Genomic DNA, 13,894 nt, shown 5'->3' with positions numbered 1-13,894 from the left:
GAGTTTGGGAACCTCTGGCTTAGCCTCATGAAATAATCATAGGACTTATTTTGAATATTACCTGGCTTTAGTAAAATGTAGTTACCAAGATTAAAGTCTTATGCGCCATGACGACATTGCGTCTATTTGTTTCTTCTATACATATTTTTAATTTGGCCCTTTGTGTATGTCCGAAGTCATACAATTTATTACATCTATTTTCCCTGTAATATTACATATGTTATGTTTAACCCAGTACGCTGACACTTGGCAAAGTATTACAAAATTTATTTAGGTTATACTTACTTGGGTAGATGGTTAGTCTCAGTGCAACATTTGTTTAGTAAATATACGCCCAAGAGTAGATTTTTTTTTTTCCTGAAGTGTGGGTTTATAGAAGTGGCCATGTTGCCTATAGCAACCAATCAGATTCTACTTATTTATCTAGCACCTTCTAGAACAGTGGTTCTCAAACTCTGTCCTCAGGACCCCACACAGTTCACTTTTTCCAGATTACCTTGCAGGTGAACTCATTACTCACTGACACATGATCCACAGGTGGAGATAATTATTGCACTTGCGATTATGTGAGGACCTGTAAAACAAGCACTGTTTGGGGTCCTGAGGACCCAGTTTGAGAACCTCTGTTCTAGAAGATAACTAGAATCTGATTAGTTGCTATAGGCAACATCTCCACTTCTAAAAACCTGCTTGTTAGTAAATATACCCCCTGGGGTTTGTATAACTGTTTATACATTTATCACTGGTGCTCTAAGTTGCACAACTATTTGTCTCTGTCTCTGTTTCTTTTTCTGAAGTTGGTTATAGCTGGGTGACAAATCAGTAATAACATGATCTCTTATTGTACACAGAATTTTGAGATTGTTGTGTTTTTCTCAGTGGACTGTCGGTGGTTCCAAAAAAAGAAAGAAAGGGAAACCGGGTAAAGGATTGGAAAAGAAAGTGGCCATGAAGAAGCAAACAAGCAGGGGAGCCTCCTCTGGCAGCTCCGGGAAGGACAGCTCAGGGGAGAGTTCTGCTCCTGAGGAAGGTGAGTAATAGACACCAGGTCACAAAAATACATCTTAGTGTATCATGCGTGAGGAGGCATCTGGGCTATCATTATGTATGTGTCACTTTACTGTGTTGGAATATTCGCCTTACATTTGTGGAAATGCGTCCAGCAAATGTACAATAGTAGCCAAAAGTCCTTCACAGGAACATGTTTGTTTTGAATGACATATTGTAAACATTGTTATTGTGCTATTATAAGGTGTTCTATACCATGGTATTCAGATAGTTTAGTTTTCAAATGTCACTTTCTTAATAACAAACTGCTAAAAAGGTATAATTGTAAAAACTCCCCTGAGAAGCACTGCGTCATTGCAAACATTATTATTAACCTTTATATGGCGCCACAAGGGTTCCAAAGCACCTTACAAAGTATATAAAAAGAAACCGCGCAAACATAACCCGAAAATAGTTCCAGAGACTTACAGTACAAAACATTATAGAACATAGGAAACAAGCTATTGCAGCATATGCAGAACAAAATACCCCCAATAGGAGCACTGGGTGAGCTCATAGCTTCAGTACCCATGTGGTAATTGGGAGAAGATAATATAGGTCAGGGAAGCACAAGCACAAAATGGAAGAGGGTCCTGCTCTTTGGAGCTTACAGTCTAATAAGTATGGGCAGACAGACATGGTGACACAGAGTGGAGTATGCTCGAGCTGACAGTAGCTGCACAATCAGTTGTTGCTGTTTGATGACCACCTAGCAATCTGTATGTAATCTAAATAGCTGGATTGTGCTGATTTCCGATGTATGGAAGAAACTTTGTCATGTGGCACAACATTGAAGCCTACTCAAGTTTCACAGGGAAAACCGCCTTCAAATTGCTTTTCTAGTCTTCCAGGAATATTGCAGATTGATCAGTTACTTTAGTTCTTGTTAAGAATTATGTATAAGCACAAAACTCTTTGTGCTGATAGTCTTCCATGATCAGGACACTTCAGGAAAACCACAGAACATCAAGACTACAAGATTAAGCACCTCATGTCCCCTGAACGTCTGTCACAACAGACAGCAAAGACTTATGCTGCCCATCCACTACACAACATAGAAACGATAGCACGATTACGACCTTGTAATCGTGCTGACGTTTCTATGTTATATGCCTACACTGAACGAGCAGTCATTCAGTGCAGGCTCGTCAATCGTCTGGTAACATGCTGAACCTGATGTTATCGTCGGGATGACCAGCATGTTTGCCCCCTTACACAAGGGTTGTTCAAAAAGCAATGCCTAAATGCTCACAACTAAAATTTTATTATAGATACAGATTTGAAAATTTGCAGTAAAATACTATGAAGTCTTAGTAACATAATGATTCTACTCAAAATATTCACCATCTGCCCTGAAACATTTTCACCTCTCAACCCAAGCTGTGAATCCACTTTGGAAAAATTCCAGTGGTTGGTGTTTGACCCCGGAACGTATGACGATTTTAACAACCTCTGTCTTCAAAATGTTGACCCCGGAGACAGTATTTGAGAGGACCAACCAGATGAAAGTCAGAAGGGGCCAAATCAGGACTCTATGGTGGATGTGGCATTATTGCCCACCCTATTCTGGCAATGGCTGCTGATGTTGCCATCGAGGTGTGAGGTCTGGCATTGTCGTGGTCTTAGATGACATGTGACAGTGGAATTATTGACCTTTTTTTGCGGATGGCTTCTTTCAGCTTCAGTGTAATAATGTATCGATCATTGTTGATTGGCTTGGTTACAAGTAATCGATGAGAATAACACCTCCACAATCCCAGAAGAATGTGGCCATAACTTTGTTTATGGATCGCTGTGATTTAAACTTTTTTTTTTTCCCCTATAGTTAGTATACAGCCAGTGCCACTTGTAGCTGTTCTCCCTCCCCCCCAGTCCCCTCCCTATACTTAGTATATTGCCAGTGCCACTCATATCTGTCCCCCCCCAATCCCCTCCCTATACTTAGTATATTGCCAGTGCCACTCGTAGCTGTTCCCCCTCCCCCCCAATCCCCTCCCTATACTTAGTATGCAGCCAGTGCCACTCATAGCTGTCCCCCCAATCCCCTCCCTATACTTAGTATACAGCCAGTGCCACTCATAGCTGTTCCCCCTCCCCCCCAATCCCCTCCCTATACTTAGTATACAGACAGTGCCACTCATAGCTGTCCTCCCCCCCAATCCCCTCCCTATACTTAGTATATTGCCAGTGCCACTCATAGCTGTCCCCCCCCAATCCCCTCCCTATACTTAGTATACAGCCAGTGCCACTCATAGCTGTCCCCCCAATCCCCTCCCTATACTTAGTATATTGCCAGTGCCACTCATAGCTGCCCCCCCCAATCCCCTCCCTATACTTAGTATATTGCCAGTGCCACTCATAGCTGTCCCCCCCCAATCCCCTCCCTATACTTAGTATATTGCCAGTGCCACTCATAGCTGTCCGTCCCCCCCCCAATCCCCTCCCTATACTTAGTATATTGCCAGTGCCACTCATAGCTGTTTCTCCCCCCCCCCCTATAGTTAGTATTCAGTGCCAGTACCACTCATAGCTGTTTCCCTTCCCTGTACTTAGTATACAGCCAGTGCCACTCATAGCTGTCCCCTCCCTATACTTAGTATACAGCCAGTGCCACTCATAGCTGTCCCCCCCCAATCCCCTCCCTATACTTAGTATATTGCCAGTGCCACTCATAGCTGTCCCCCCAATCCCCTCCCTATACTTAGTATATTGCCAGTGCCACTCATAGCTGTCCCCCCCCAATCCCCTCCCTATACTTAGTATATTGCCAGTGCCACTCATAGCTGTCCCCCCCCCCAATCCCCTCCCTATACTTAGTATATTGCCAGTGCCACTCATAGCTGTTTCTCCCCCCCCCCTATAGTTAGTATACAGTGCCAGTACCACTCATAGCTGTTTCCCTTCCCTATACTTAGTATACAGCCAGTGCCACTCACAGCTGTCCCCCCCCAATCCCCTCCCTATACTTAGTATACAGCCAGTGCCACTCATAGCTGTCCCCCCCAATCCCCTCCCTATACTTAGTATATAGCCAGTGCCACTCATAGCTGTCCCCCCCCAATCCCCTCCCTATACTTAGTATATTGCCAGTGCCACTCATAGCTGTCCCCCCAATCCCCTCCCTATACTTAGTATATTGCCTGTGCCACTCATAGCTGCCCCCCCCAATCCCCTCCCTATACTTAGTATATTGCCAGTGCCACTCATAGCTGTCCCCCCCCAATCCCCTCCCTATACTTAGTATATTGCCAGTGCCACTCATAGCTGTCCGTCCCCCCCCCCTATCCCCTCCCTATACTTAGTATATTGCCAGTGCCACTCATAGCTGTTTCTCCCCCCCCTATAGTTAGTATACAGTGCCAGTACCACTCATAGCAGTTTCCCTTCCCTATAGTTAGTATACAGACAGTGCCACTAATGGCTGTTTCCAACCCCCCTCCCTATAGTTTCCACGGGAGCTAAATTTACTTACCTTTACTACAGAGCTCCAGCACCGCAGCCGTTCCCTCAGCTCCTCCAGCCGCAGCGTCAAAACAGGCAGCCCAGCCCACTGCCTACTCCTGTCCAATCACATCTAACCACCGCCCCCCGCACCACTCCGTCCTGCTTCAGTCTCCAATAGTGATGACCGCTTCCCTTCAACTGCATTGGGCGCCCATTAATAATCGCAGCATCGAAAACAATCGCCCCTTTTTTTAAAAAATTGAGCGAGTATTTTTTATTGAAAATATTTTCCAATTAAACAATACAATATAACAATAATAAAAAAAACCCACAATTCTCACACATCTAAGTCGTAAAGCTTATCCATCCAGTGAATATAGAACACCTAATATAAATAGCATACGCAAACTGCAGAGCATAGCAGAAAAGAAAAACCTTTACAGTACAAATAACCATATTATATAAGTATATGCAAAAAGAGAATAATATACTCCGTACAGAATAGTATCAAAATCATCCAGTACAGAATCTACAATATATTTTACACTAGAGCATTAACACTTAAATGTTAGGGCACATAATGTAGAAACCTCCATTCCTAATATGCATTAGATAATCATAAAACAAATACCCCCATTAGTGTCTTCAGTATTTTAATCTAAAGAGGAGTAGTGTTTTAATTTAAATAATGCTCCTAGATGTGTCTATTTCCTCCACAACTGGAGTGTCTTGTGCTCCCAGGTGAGGTTTCTGACTCGGACAGTAACAGCTCCTCATCCAGCTCCGATTCTGAGAGCTCAACAGAAGAGGAGGAGTTTTGTGATGGATATGGGGATGATTATATGGGAGATGAAGAAGACCGGGCTCGTCTCGAGCAGATGACTGAAAAGGAGAGGGAGCAAGAGCTCTTTAACCGGATAGAAAAGCGAGAAGTGCTTAAGAGACGGTAAGTTGATATATTAAATGTTAATGTAGAAAATATTAGGTCATTAAAGCAAACAATCTATATGTGCCTGATACAGAGGATTAGATCTTTACAGACGTGTATCAATATTTAGACATTTCCTTTGAACATTGATAACAGTTCATTTATACCTATTGCATGTTTCTCCCTTCAGCCATGGGGGACACTGGGATGATGACTGTGGGTATAGAGCAGAACCTGGGCACCAAACAGTGAATTTTTCTCTCCCAGTAGAACAGGTTCCCTATACCCCGCCCCATGAGGACCGACATAAGTTTTAGTTTGGTGCCCTAGACAGGGCAAAGCACAGGGAGGTTTCTGCTAAGAAGCCTCTCATTTCTACTTCAGGGTCCATAGGGTATCCACAGGATACCTTGGGGGTATAGGTGTGACGTCAGTCGCAGGGCACCAAAGAGTTAAGCTTTCAGCCTCCCAGGATGCACTAGGTCCCCCTCCTATACCCCGCCCCCGGGCCAAGGCACCTCAGTTTAGTTTGGTGCCCGGCCGGAGTCGGGTGCACCTGTTGGAGTGGGGGCTAGAAGAGCCCCTGAAGCTTTTTCTTCATGCAGCTGTGGCTGCACATCTGGATGAACAGCATGGACAGTCAGTCCTGACGTCCATGCTGTCTTCCCTACACCCCGCCGGTACCAGAACGCCGGTACTGATCCGGGGATGCTGGTGGGCGTCTGGGGTCACAGCTAGCGGTGACCCCAGATGCTCCGGACCATGGCCGGATTCAAGGGGGACAGAGGTAAGCAGCGGGGTCCCGCGGTGGGTCCCCGCTGATCACATGGTCCTAAGTCCCCAGGCAGGGGGCTCCCTGGGGACTGGCTGCAGCGTGTAGCCAGGCGACCAACCTGCGCTTCCACTACCCCCTGGGACAGCGGACCGCAGCAGAGCGGTAGCGCTGCGGCGTCCCAGGGGTTAAATGCATGCCAGGGGAGCGCGCCTTCCCTGTCTCACAGCCGGCGCCTCCCCCGCTGCACACAGCCCTCTCTGCACTGTGCTGACTGGTCCTGTGTCAGCGCTCCTCCCCCAGGCCAGCTTCTCTCTGCTCCTCGGCGGCCATCTTCTCTGCAACGCATGGTGAACGCTGCTGGAAGTCTGGAAGGAAGCATCGTGGTCTGGGTCCCCCCGCATACCTCTCCTCCGCTGTGGCTCAGGTCTGTGTATGCAGCGCTGTGTCCTACCAGGCCCTGTGTCTGTGTAGTTGAGTGATCAGCGCTGTTAGTGCAGGAATTGTTATTTCTCTGCATTGTATGTGACTGTGCTAGCGCTGCCTGTAACTTTTCTTCTCTAAACTGTCAGCTTTATTACTGTCCCTGTTCTTTCTGCTAAAGCCCGTGCGGTGCTGCAGGGTGGTCTCTCGCCTATTTAATACTTAATTGGTGAGAGAGGTCACATACGTGGTGCCATCATGTCTGAAAGTGATTTTCCCCTCCGGCTACAGTGTACCACGTGCAAAGTACCGTTAGCGGAGGGGGAGGGTAGCGCGGAGGGCCTTTGCCGGCAGTGTTTGTCCATGGCGCGGCCTATTACGGTTACAGCACCGGTACAGGAGCCGCCCTGGGCTTGTTTCGCTCAGGCGTTAACAGCTTTAGTGGGCCAGTTAGCTCCGCAGCCCGCGTTTACTCCGATGGGTTTGTCCCAGCAGTCTGTGGTGTCGTCACCCATGCAGGGGTTCCCACGACAATTGGTGTTACCCCACAGTCTCCCTATTTCCCCGCTCCCGGGTTCTCAGGAGCCAGCGTGGGTTAACTCCCTGACGAGTTCTGTACAGCACTTGTCGGATGTGTTGCAAGGGGAGTCTGTGATGCGGCCTCATAAAAGGCCGGTGGCGTCTCTGTCCGCTCCTTATGAGGATGACGAAGGGACGTCTGATGATGGGGAGATTCTGGATCCTTACGATCAGGAACCTCTCCACAGTAAGGACGCTGATGCAAAGTCCAAGGTATATATTCCTGGACTTATTCGGGCGGTCCGCACAGCCTTGGTGATTGAGGACGAAGTTCCCCCAGCGGCTAAATCTAAGTATGCCTTTTTCAAAGATGTGAAGGGCGATGCCACAGTCTTTCCTCTTTCGGGTCAGTTGGTGGACCATTTAGAGGAGGCGTGGAAACAACCTGGCAAAAGATACCAGCCGCAGAGACGCCTGGCGGTGGCTTATCCGTTCGCGGATAATTATTTTGCTAAGTGTGAATCCCCTCCACAGGTGGATTCTCACGTGACCCGTCTTGTCCGTAGTGCCACATTGCCGATGCCATCCATGTCCTCCCTTAAGGATGCTACGGACCGCAAGGTAGAAATCTGCCTGAAGTCCGCTTATTCCCTTGCAGGGGGGGCAGCACGGCCGGCTATGGCCATTTGCTGGGTTGCCAGAGCGATGGAGCGCTGGGCGGATTCATTAGAGGCTTCTTTTGAATCCGACTGTCCGGCCGAACAGGCGGAGTTGATTGGCAATCTCCGTGATTCGGCCACCTACATCAACGAGGCGGCTCTAGACATTAGTACTCTGGTGTCTAGAATTTCTTCAGCAGCGGTAGCTGCTCGTCGCACCTTGTGGCTGCGATCCTGGAAGGCGGACGCAGATCCAAGAAAGGTCTGGAAGCGTTGCCGTTTACCGGAGAAGTTCTCTTCGGTCCGAATCTGGATAAGATTGTGGCCACGCTGGCGGCAGCCAAATCTGCTTGTCTCCCGTCGGCCGCTGCTCCTTCTGGTTCTGGACCATCGTCCTTTCGGTCATCTAGGGCCCAGGGCAGGCCCAAACCACAGTCGTTTCCTCGACAGGCTGGCCCTAAGAAATCGGTCAAGCCCCGGAAACAGGCATGGAGTACCAGACGTCCGGCCCCCAAGCCAGATGACAAGCCTGCGGCCTGACGGTCCGGGTCTCCCCTTGGGGGATCCCAGGGTGGGAGGCCGCCTGCTGCAGTTCTCCCGGTGTTGGTCGTTCACTACGACAGACACTTGGGTTCTGGTGGTGGTCTCTCACGGGTACGCCCTCTCCTTCCGGCACAGACCCCCGGCTCGATTCTTCACCACGGGTCTACCATCAGACCGGAACAAGGCTACGGAGCTGCGGAAGGTATTGCACACTATGCTCCAGGCTGGAGTTATAGTGCCTGTTCCATTCTCCCAGAGGGGCCAGGGTTTCTATTCAAATCTATTTTTGGTACAGAAACCCAATGGGTCATATCGTCCGATTCTCAACCTCAAAGCACTCAAAAAGTCTTTGCGGGTCCTGAAGTTTCGGATGGAGACCCTACGGTCCATCATTCTGGCGCTGGAACCTGGGGACTACATGGTGTCATTGGACATACAGGACGCTATGGCGGTCATGGCGGCTTCTCTGCGGCTGCAAGGAGTCCGCATGTTGCCGTACTTGGACGACCTGTTAGTGGTGGCAGGATCTCCAGAGCTCCTGTTACACCACTTGGACCTGACCTTTGCACTGCTGCAACGGCACGGCTGGCTAATCAACTGGCAGAAGTCCACTCTAATCCCGTCTCGGAGGATTCTGCATCTTGGAGCCTTATTGGACTCGGGACAGCAAAGGATCTTCGTGACGGAGGACAAGATCTCTGCTTTACAGTCAAGGGTGCGCAGTTGTCTGCACAGCCGCCGGGTGTCCTTACACTCGGCGATGAGGTTACTGGGCTCCATGGTGTCGGTGTTCGACATGGTGGAATACGCCCAGTTTCACTCCAGACCTCTGCAGCACCTGATCCTGTCCAAGTGGAACGGGCTGCCTCAGTCTCTGAAGTTCCAGACGATTGTGCTCACCCCGGAGGTTCGCCTGTCCCTTGCGTGGTGGTTAAAGACGACCCACCTCAACAAGGGACGTCCGTTCTGGGTTCCAAATTGGGTCCTGTTGACAACGGACGCCAGTCTTCGGGGCTGGGGAGCAGTTTCGGGTCCACACTTGTTCCAGGGCAGGTGGACACCGACAGAAGCGGAGCTTCCAATAAATATCTTGGAACTCCGTGCGGTCTTCAATGCTCTCCTGCAGGCACAGCGGTTTCTCCAGGGTCACCCGGTGCAGGTCCAGTCGGACAATGCTACCACCGTGGCCTACATAAACAGGCAAGGAGGAACTCGCAGTCGGGCGGCTCTCGTAGAGGTCTCTCGGATCCTGGTTTGGGCGGAGCGCAATCTTCCGGCCATATCAGCGGTCTTCATCCCGGGAGTGCTAAATTGGGAGGCGGACTTTCTAAGTCGCCAGGACGTTCATCCAGGGGAATGGTCCCTGCACCTGGACGTTTTTCAACTACTGGTGGACAGGTGGGGTCTTCCAGAAATCGACATCATGGCGTCCCGGCACAACAACAAGTTGCCGGTGTACGGGTCTCGCACAAGAGACGAAGGGGCGTCTCTGGTGGATGCTCTGTCCGTCCGGTGGACGTTCAGGTTCGCATACCTGTTCCCTCCGGTCTCCCTTCTTCCACGGGTAATCCGGAAATTCAAACAGGAAGGAGGGACGCTCCTGTTGATAGCTCCCGCGTGGCCCAGACGGCACTGGTTCTCTGACCTTCAGGGTCTGTCCGTGGACAGTCCTCTGCGGTTGCCGCTACGACCGGACCTTCTGTCTCAGGGTCCTTGTCTTCACCCGGACCTGACTCGGCTGTCTTTGGCGGCGTGGCTGTTGAGACGGCCATGCTGAGGTCCTGGGGGTTTTCCAGCTCTGTGGTGTGTACCATGTTACGAGCTCGGAAACCGTCTTCCGCGAGGATATACCATCGCGTGTGGCATACGGTCTTCCAGTGGTGTCGACCGAGAGGTTATGCACCGCGGGAGTTTCGTCTGTCTCGGATTCTCGCCTTCCTGCAAGCGGGACTAGATCATGGGCTTCGCCTTGCTTCTTTGAAGGTACAGGTTTCGGCCCTATCTATCTGGTTTCACCGTAGGATTGCTACAATCCCGGATGTGCGCACCTTTATGCAAGGTGTTCTCCGTATTCAGCCGCCCTTTGTTCCACCTGTGGCGCCTTGGGATTTGGCTGTGGTCCTGAGGGCTCTCCAAGGACCGCCGTTTGAACCACTGGGCTCAGTGGATATTAAATGGCTAACAGCTAAGACTGTTTTCCTTCTGGCCGTTGCTTCAGCCAGATGTGTTTCTGAGTTAGGGGCTCTTTCTTGTAGACCCCCTTTCTTGGTTTTTCATGGGAACAGGGCAGTGCTCCGCACTCGGCCCGAGTTTCTTCCCAAAGTTGTTTCCCAGTTTCATGTTAACGAGGAAATAGTTGTTCCGGCCTTTAACTCACCGGGTCTTTCCGTGGGTGAGGCCTCTTTGGATGTTGTGCGGGCATTAAGGACTTATGTTTACCGCACTTCTTTGTTTAGGAAGTCGGACGCTATGTTGTCCTCTATGGCTTCTGTAAAAAGGGTTGGCCTGCTTCAAAGCAAACTTTGGCAGCCTGGATCCGTATGGCTATTTCTGAAGCTTATCTTCATGAAGGCCTACCGGTCCCTCCTTCTCTGAAGGCTCATTCCACTAGGTCTGTGGGTCCTTCGTGGGCAGCTCGACGTGGTGCCTCGGCAGTTCAGATCTGCAAGGCTGCTACGTGGTCTTCTGTCCATACCTTCGTGAGGTATTACAGGTTTGACACCTTCGCCTCTCAGGATGCTTCCTTCGGGCGGCGGATTCTCCTTTCTGCACAGGAGCGTCCCCACCCTTAAAGGATACTGCTTTGGGACATCCCCAAGGTATCCTGTGGATACCCTATGGACCCTGAAGTAGAAAATATGAGATATGGTAAGAACTTACCCTTGTTATCTCTATTTCTACGAAGTCCATAGGGTTCCACAGGACTCCCGCCCTGTCGCACCTGTGCTGCAGATGGGCTTTGCTCTGGTCACTGGTTTTCCGTCTCCCTCTGGTGAGAATGTGATTCTTGTATGTGTCCAGATCTTTGTTCTCTCTCTTCCTTCTCCTCCTCCGGCCTATGGCTTGGTAACTAACTGAGGTGCCTTGGCCCGGGGGCGGGGTATAGGAGGGGGACCTAGTGCATCCTGGGAGGCTGAAAGCTTAACTCTTTGGTGCCCTGCGACTGACGTCACACCTATACCCCCAAGGTATCCTGTGGAACCCTATGGACTTCGTAGAAATAGAGATAACAAGGGTAAGTTCTTACCATATCTCATATTTTTTTCTACTTCAGGTTCCATAGGGATCCACAAGGATACCATGGGTATAATGTGGTTGGAGTGATTCATATACCAAACAGACCACCTCCTCCACATATACCCCGGCCATAGGCATTCAGTTGTTCGTTTGGTGCTGCAGGATTCAGACGTACTGTTGTAACAGGTAACTGCTCAGGCAGTCCTAAGCTTTTATTTTATTTTCTATGTTTTTAAGTTAGCACTGCTGAGCGTCTGAATTAAGACGCATACACTGCTACTCCGTCTACCTCTGCCAGGCCGCTACACCGGTAACAACTCTGGTGATTTCGGTGGGTCAAGGCAGAGCATGGTAGCAGCGATGCTGGGGCCTGGACTGCAACCAGACACACAGATTTGTCAGGTAAGGCAATTCCTTCCATACAGGGAGCCGCTTCCGGCAGTCCTCGCTTCCGGCACCGGAGACGCTGCAGTGAGGGCCCAGAACGTCTGCGTCCCCACTAGACCACTGGAGCCTTATCATCTGACGCCGGGCGTCGGCAGCAGGTGCTTCTGCTGCCATGAGGCCAGCGTACCCGGCTGACTGATGCAGCTTAGGGAAGGTAGGCTTTCCCCCGGCAGCTCCGACCCTTCAAAGCTCTTCGTGCATCTGGGTCGCTCCTCCTCTATATGAGACGCTCCTCCTCCTGTGTATAAGACGCTCAAGGTCCACTATCTGTGCGCTGCTGTAGCTGTTGGTTCCCGGGTCAGTCTCCCTGTATACCTCTCCCATGGGTCAGGTATAAAGAAACCTAAAATTTGACGGCAGATAAGAACCACCTGGCCCATCTAGTCTGCCCTATTTTTAAACATATTTTTACCTCAACCCTTATTGATCCTTACTACTTCTGAAGAATATCTTTATCCCATGCATGTTTAAATTGTTCTACTGTCTTAGCCTCCCATCAGAGGTGGTAGGGGCTACTCCATTTGTCCACTACCCTTTCTGTGAAGTAAGTTTTCCTCAAATTTCCCCTGAACCTACCTACCTCCAGTTTCAGAGCATGTCCTATATAGTGCTCTATATCCTACCAAACCTTGTGTTTTGAGTAGTTGATTCAGAGCCCATTGCAATTAAATTGCATATACATTGTATGTGACTGTTTGCTAGCTGCTGTGTTGATAGTTGATACTGCCTTTTATTTCTCTTGCAGCAAGGCTGGGGAACCCTGGACCATGGGATTGTAGGTTGGGGCTGGAGCTGGCACTTAATGAAATGTAGCTTTAAATCCTAATATCCTCCCCCCTGCAATCCCACAGTTCCAGTGTTCTTAAGTGCCTGAGGAGTAGGGCACGTTGTAGGAGGGCTGCTAATATGTAATATTATGTTTATTTCTAGTTAGGATTGTCTGTGCGCCGCTTGTAGCAGCATACAATAGGAATGCAGCGGCAACATGCGACTTTGTTCAGCGCGCTGGCCGGGTGGGGGGGGGTTGTGCTCAACGGAGACCCCACAGCACTCCGGACTCGCTGTGACCGCCGTGGGACCGCAGGAGGAGTGCACGTTCCTCAGGCTGCCTGGATCAGCTACTTGATCAGCTACTTGATGTCCTGGGAGAGTGAAGATTGGAGGGGGCAAAGCTTCCAGTGCAGCTCTCCCCCTCCGGCAGCGGTACAGTCAGCGGGAACCTGGATGAGTCATGCATCTGCCGAGATTATTGCATTCGCCTGCTCTGCACAAATCCTCTCCCTTGCAGCAGTGGTGTTGGTCCCCTGGAAGGCTAAGTACCCTTGTTACTGTATTAAGCTGCCTGTGTAACCCTGTTGTCATTTACCAACAACTGGGTACCTGGTTTAATTACAACCTGTTGATTGGGTTTAGGTACAACTGCTGTCAGATGTTACAGAAGCGAACTGACAACATGCTTTGCTTCTTGATCTTTTGGCTAAGATCAAGTGTAGTATTCGTTTAATATCTGATACACCCCCTCTCTGAATCGCCACAGATTTATATACCACTCTATGTCCACATAGATGATGACTAATAGCGTTGGACAGTAACTGATGAAGTCGGTACGTCTACTGAATAGGATTTATCCCCTACCTTGACAAGACGGATAGTGTGTTGGTTGGCGTTGTTGCCTCGCCGCACTGCGACGTGGGTTCAATTAACGCTAAACAGTGTGGAGTTTGTATGCAGGGTTTTTACTGTATTTTGGCTGCTGTTTACTCCCATGCGTGGCGTAACGAGCAGTTGCCCTCGGGGGGCCTTGCGTGTATAGGATCTGGGGTGCTGCGTCCACCAGGGTAGTACCTGCGTGGGCTGGGGCTCTCAGCAGGTCTG

The 13,894-nt window shown here is 49.8% G+C and overlaps 1 protein-coding gene across 1 annotated transcript in view; it reads left to right on the top strand.

The window, feature by feature from the left end:
* Positions 1-13,894, top strand: part of LOC148517072 (RNA polymerase-associated protein RTF1 homolog) — a 134,856-nt gene that overhangs the window by 25,493 nt on the left and 95,469 nt on the right. The window contains exons 3-4 of the mRNA XM_088479167.1: positions 880-1,030; positions 5,233-5,437. Of these exons, the coding sequence (XP_088335293.1) occupies positions 880-1,030; positions 5,233-5,437 (356 nt within the window). The remainder of the gene's footprint in view (positions 1-879; positions 1,031-5,232; positions 5,438-13,894) is intronic.

Source organism: Taudactylus pleione, unplaced genomic scaffold, assembly GCF_031769625.1.
Source record: "Taudactylus pleione unplaced genomic scaffold, aTauple2 ptg000227l, whole genome shotgun sequence".
Classification (NCBI taxonomy): Eukaryota; Metazoa; Chordata; class Amphibia; order Anura; family Myobatrachidae; genus Taudactylus; species Taudactylus pleione.
The sequence above is the reverse complement of the archived record's forward strand: the minus strand, read 5'-3'. Positions and strand labels throughout refer to the sequence as shown.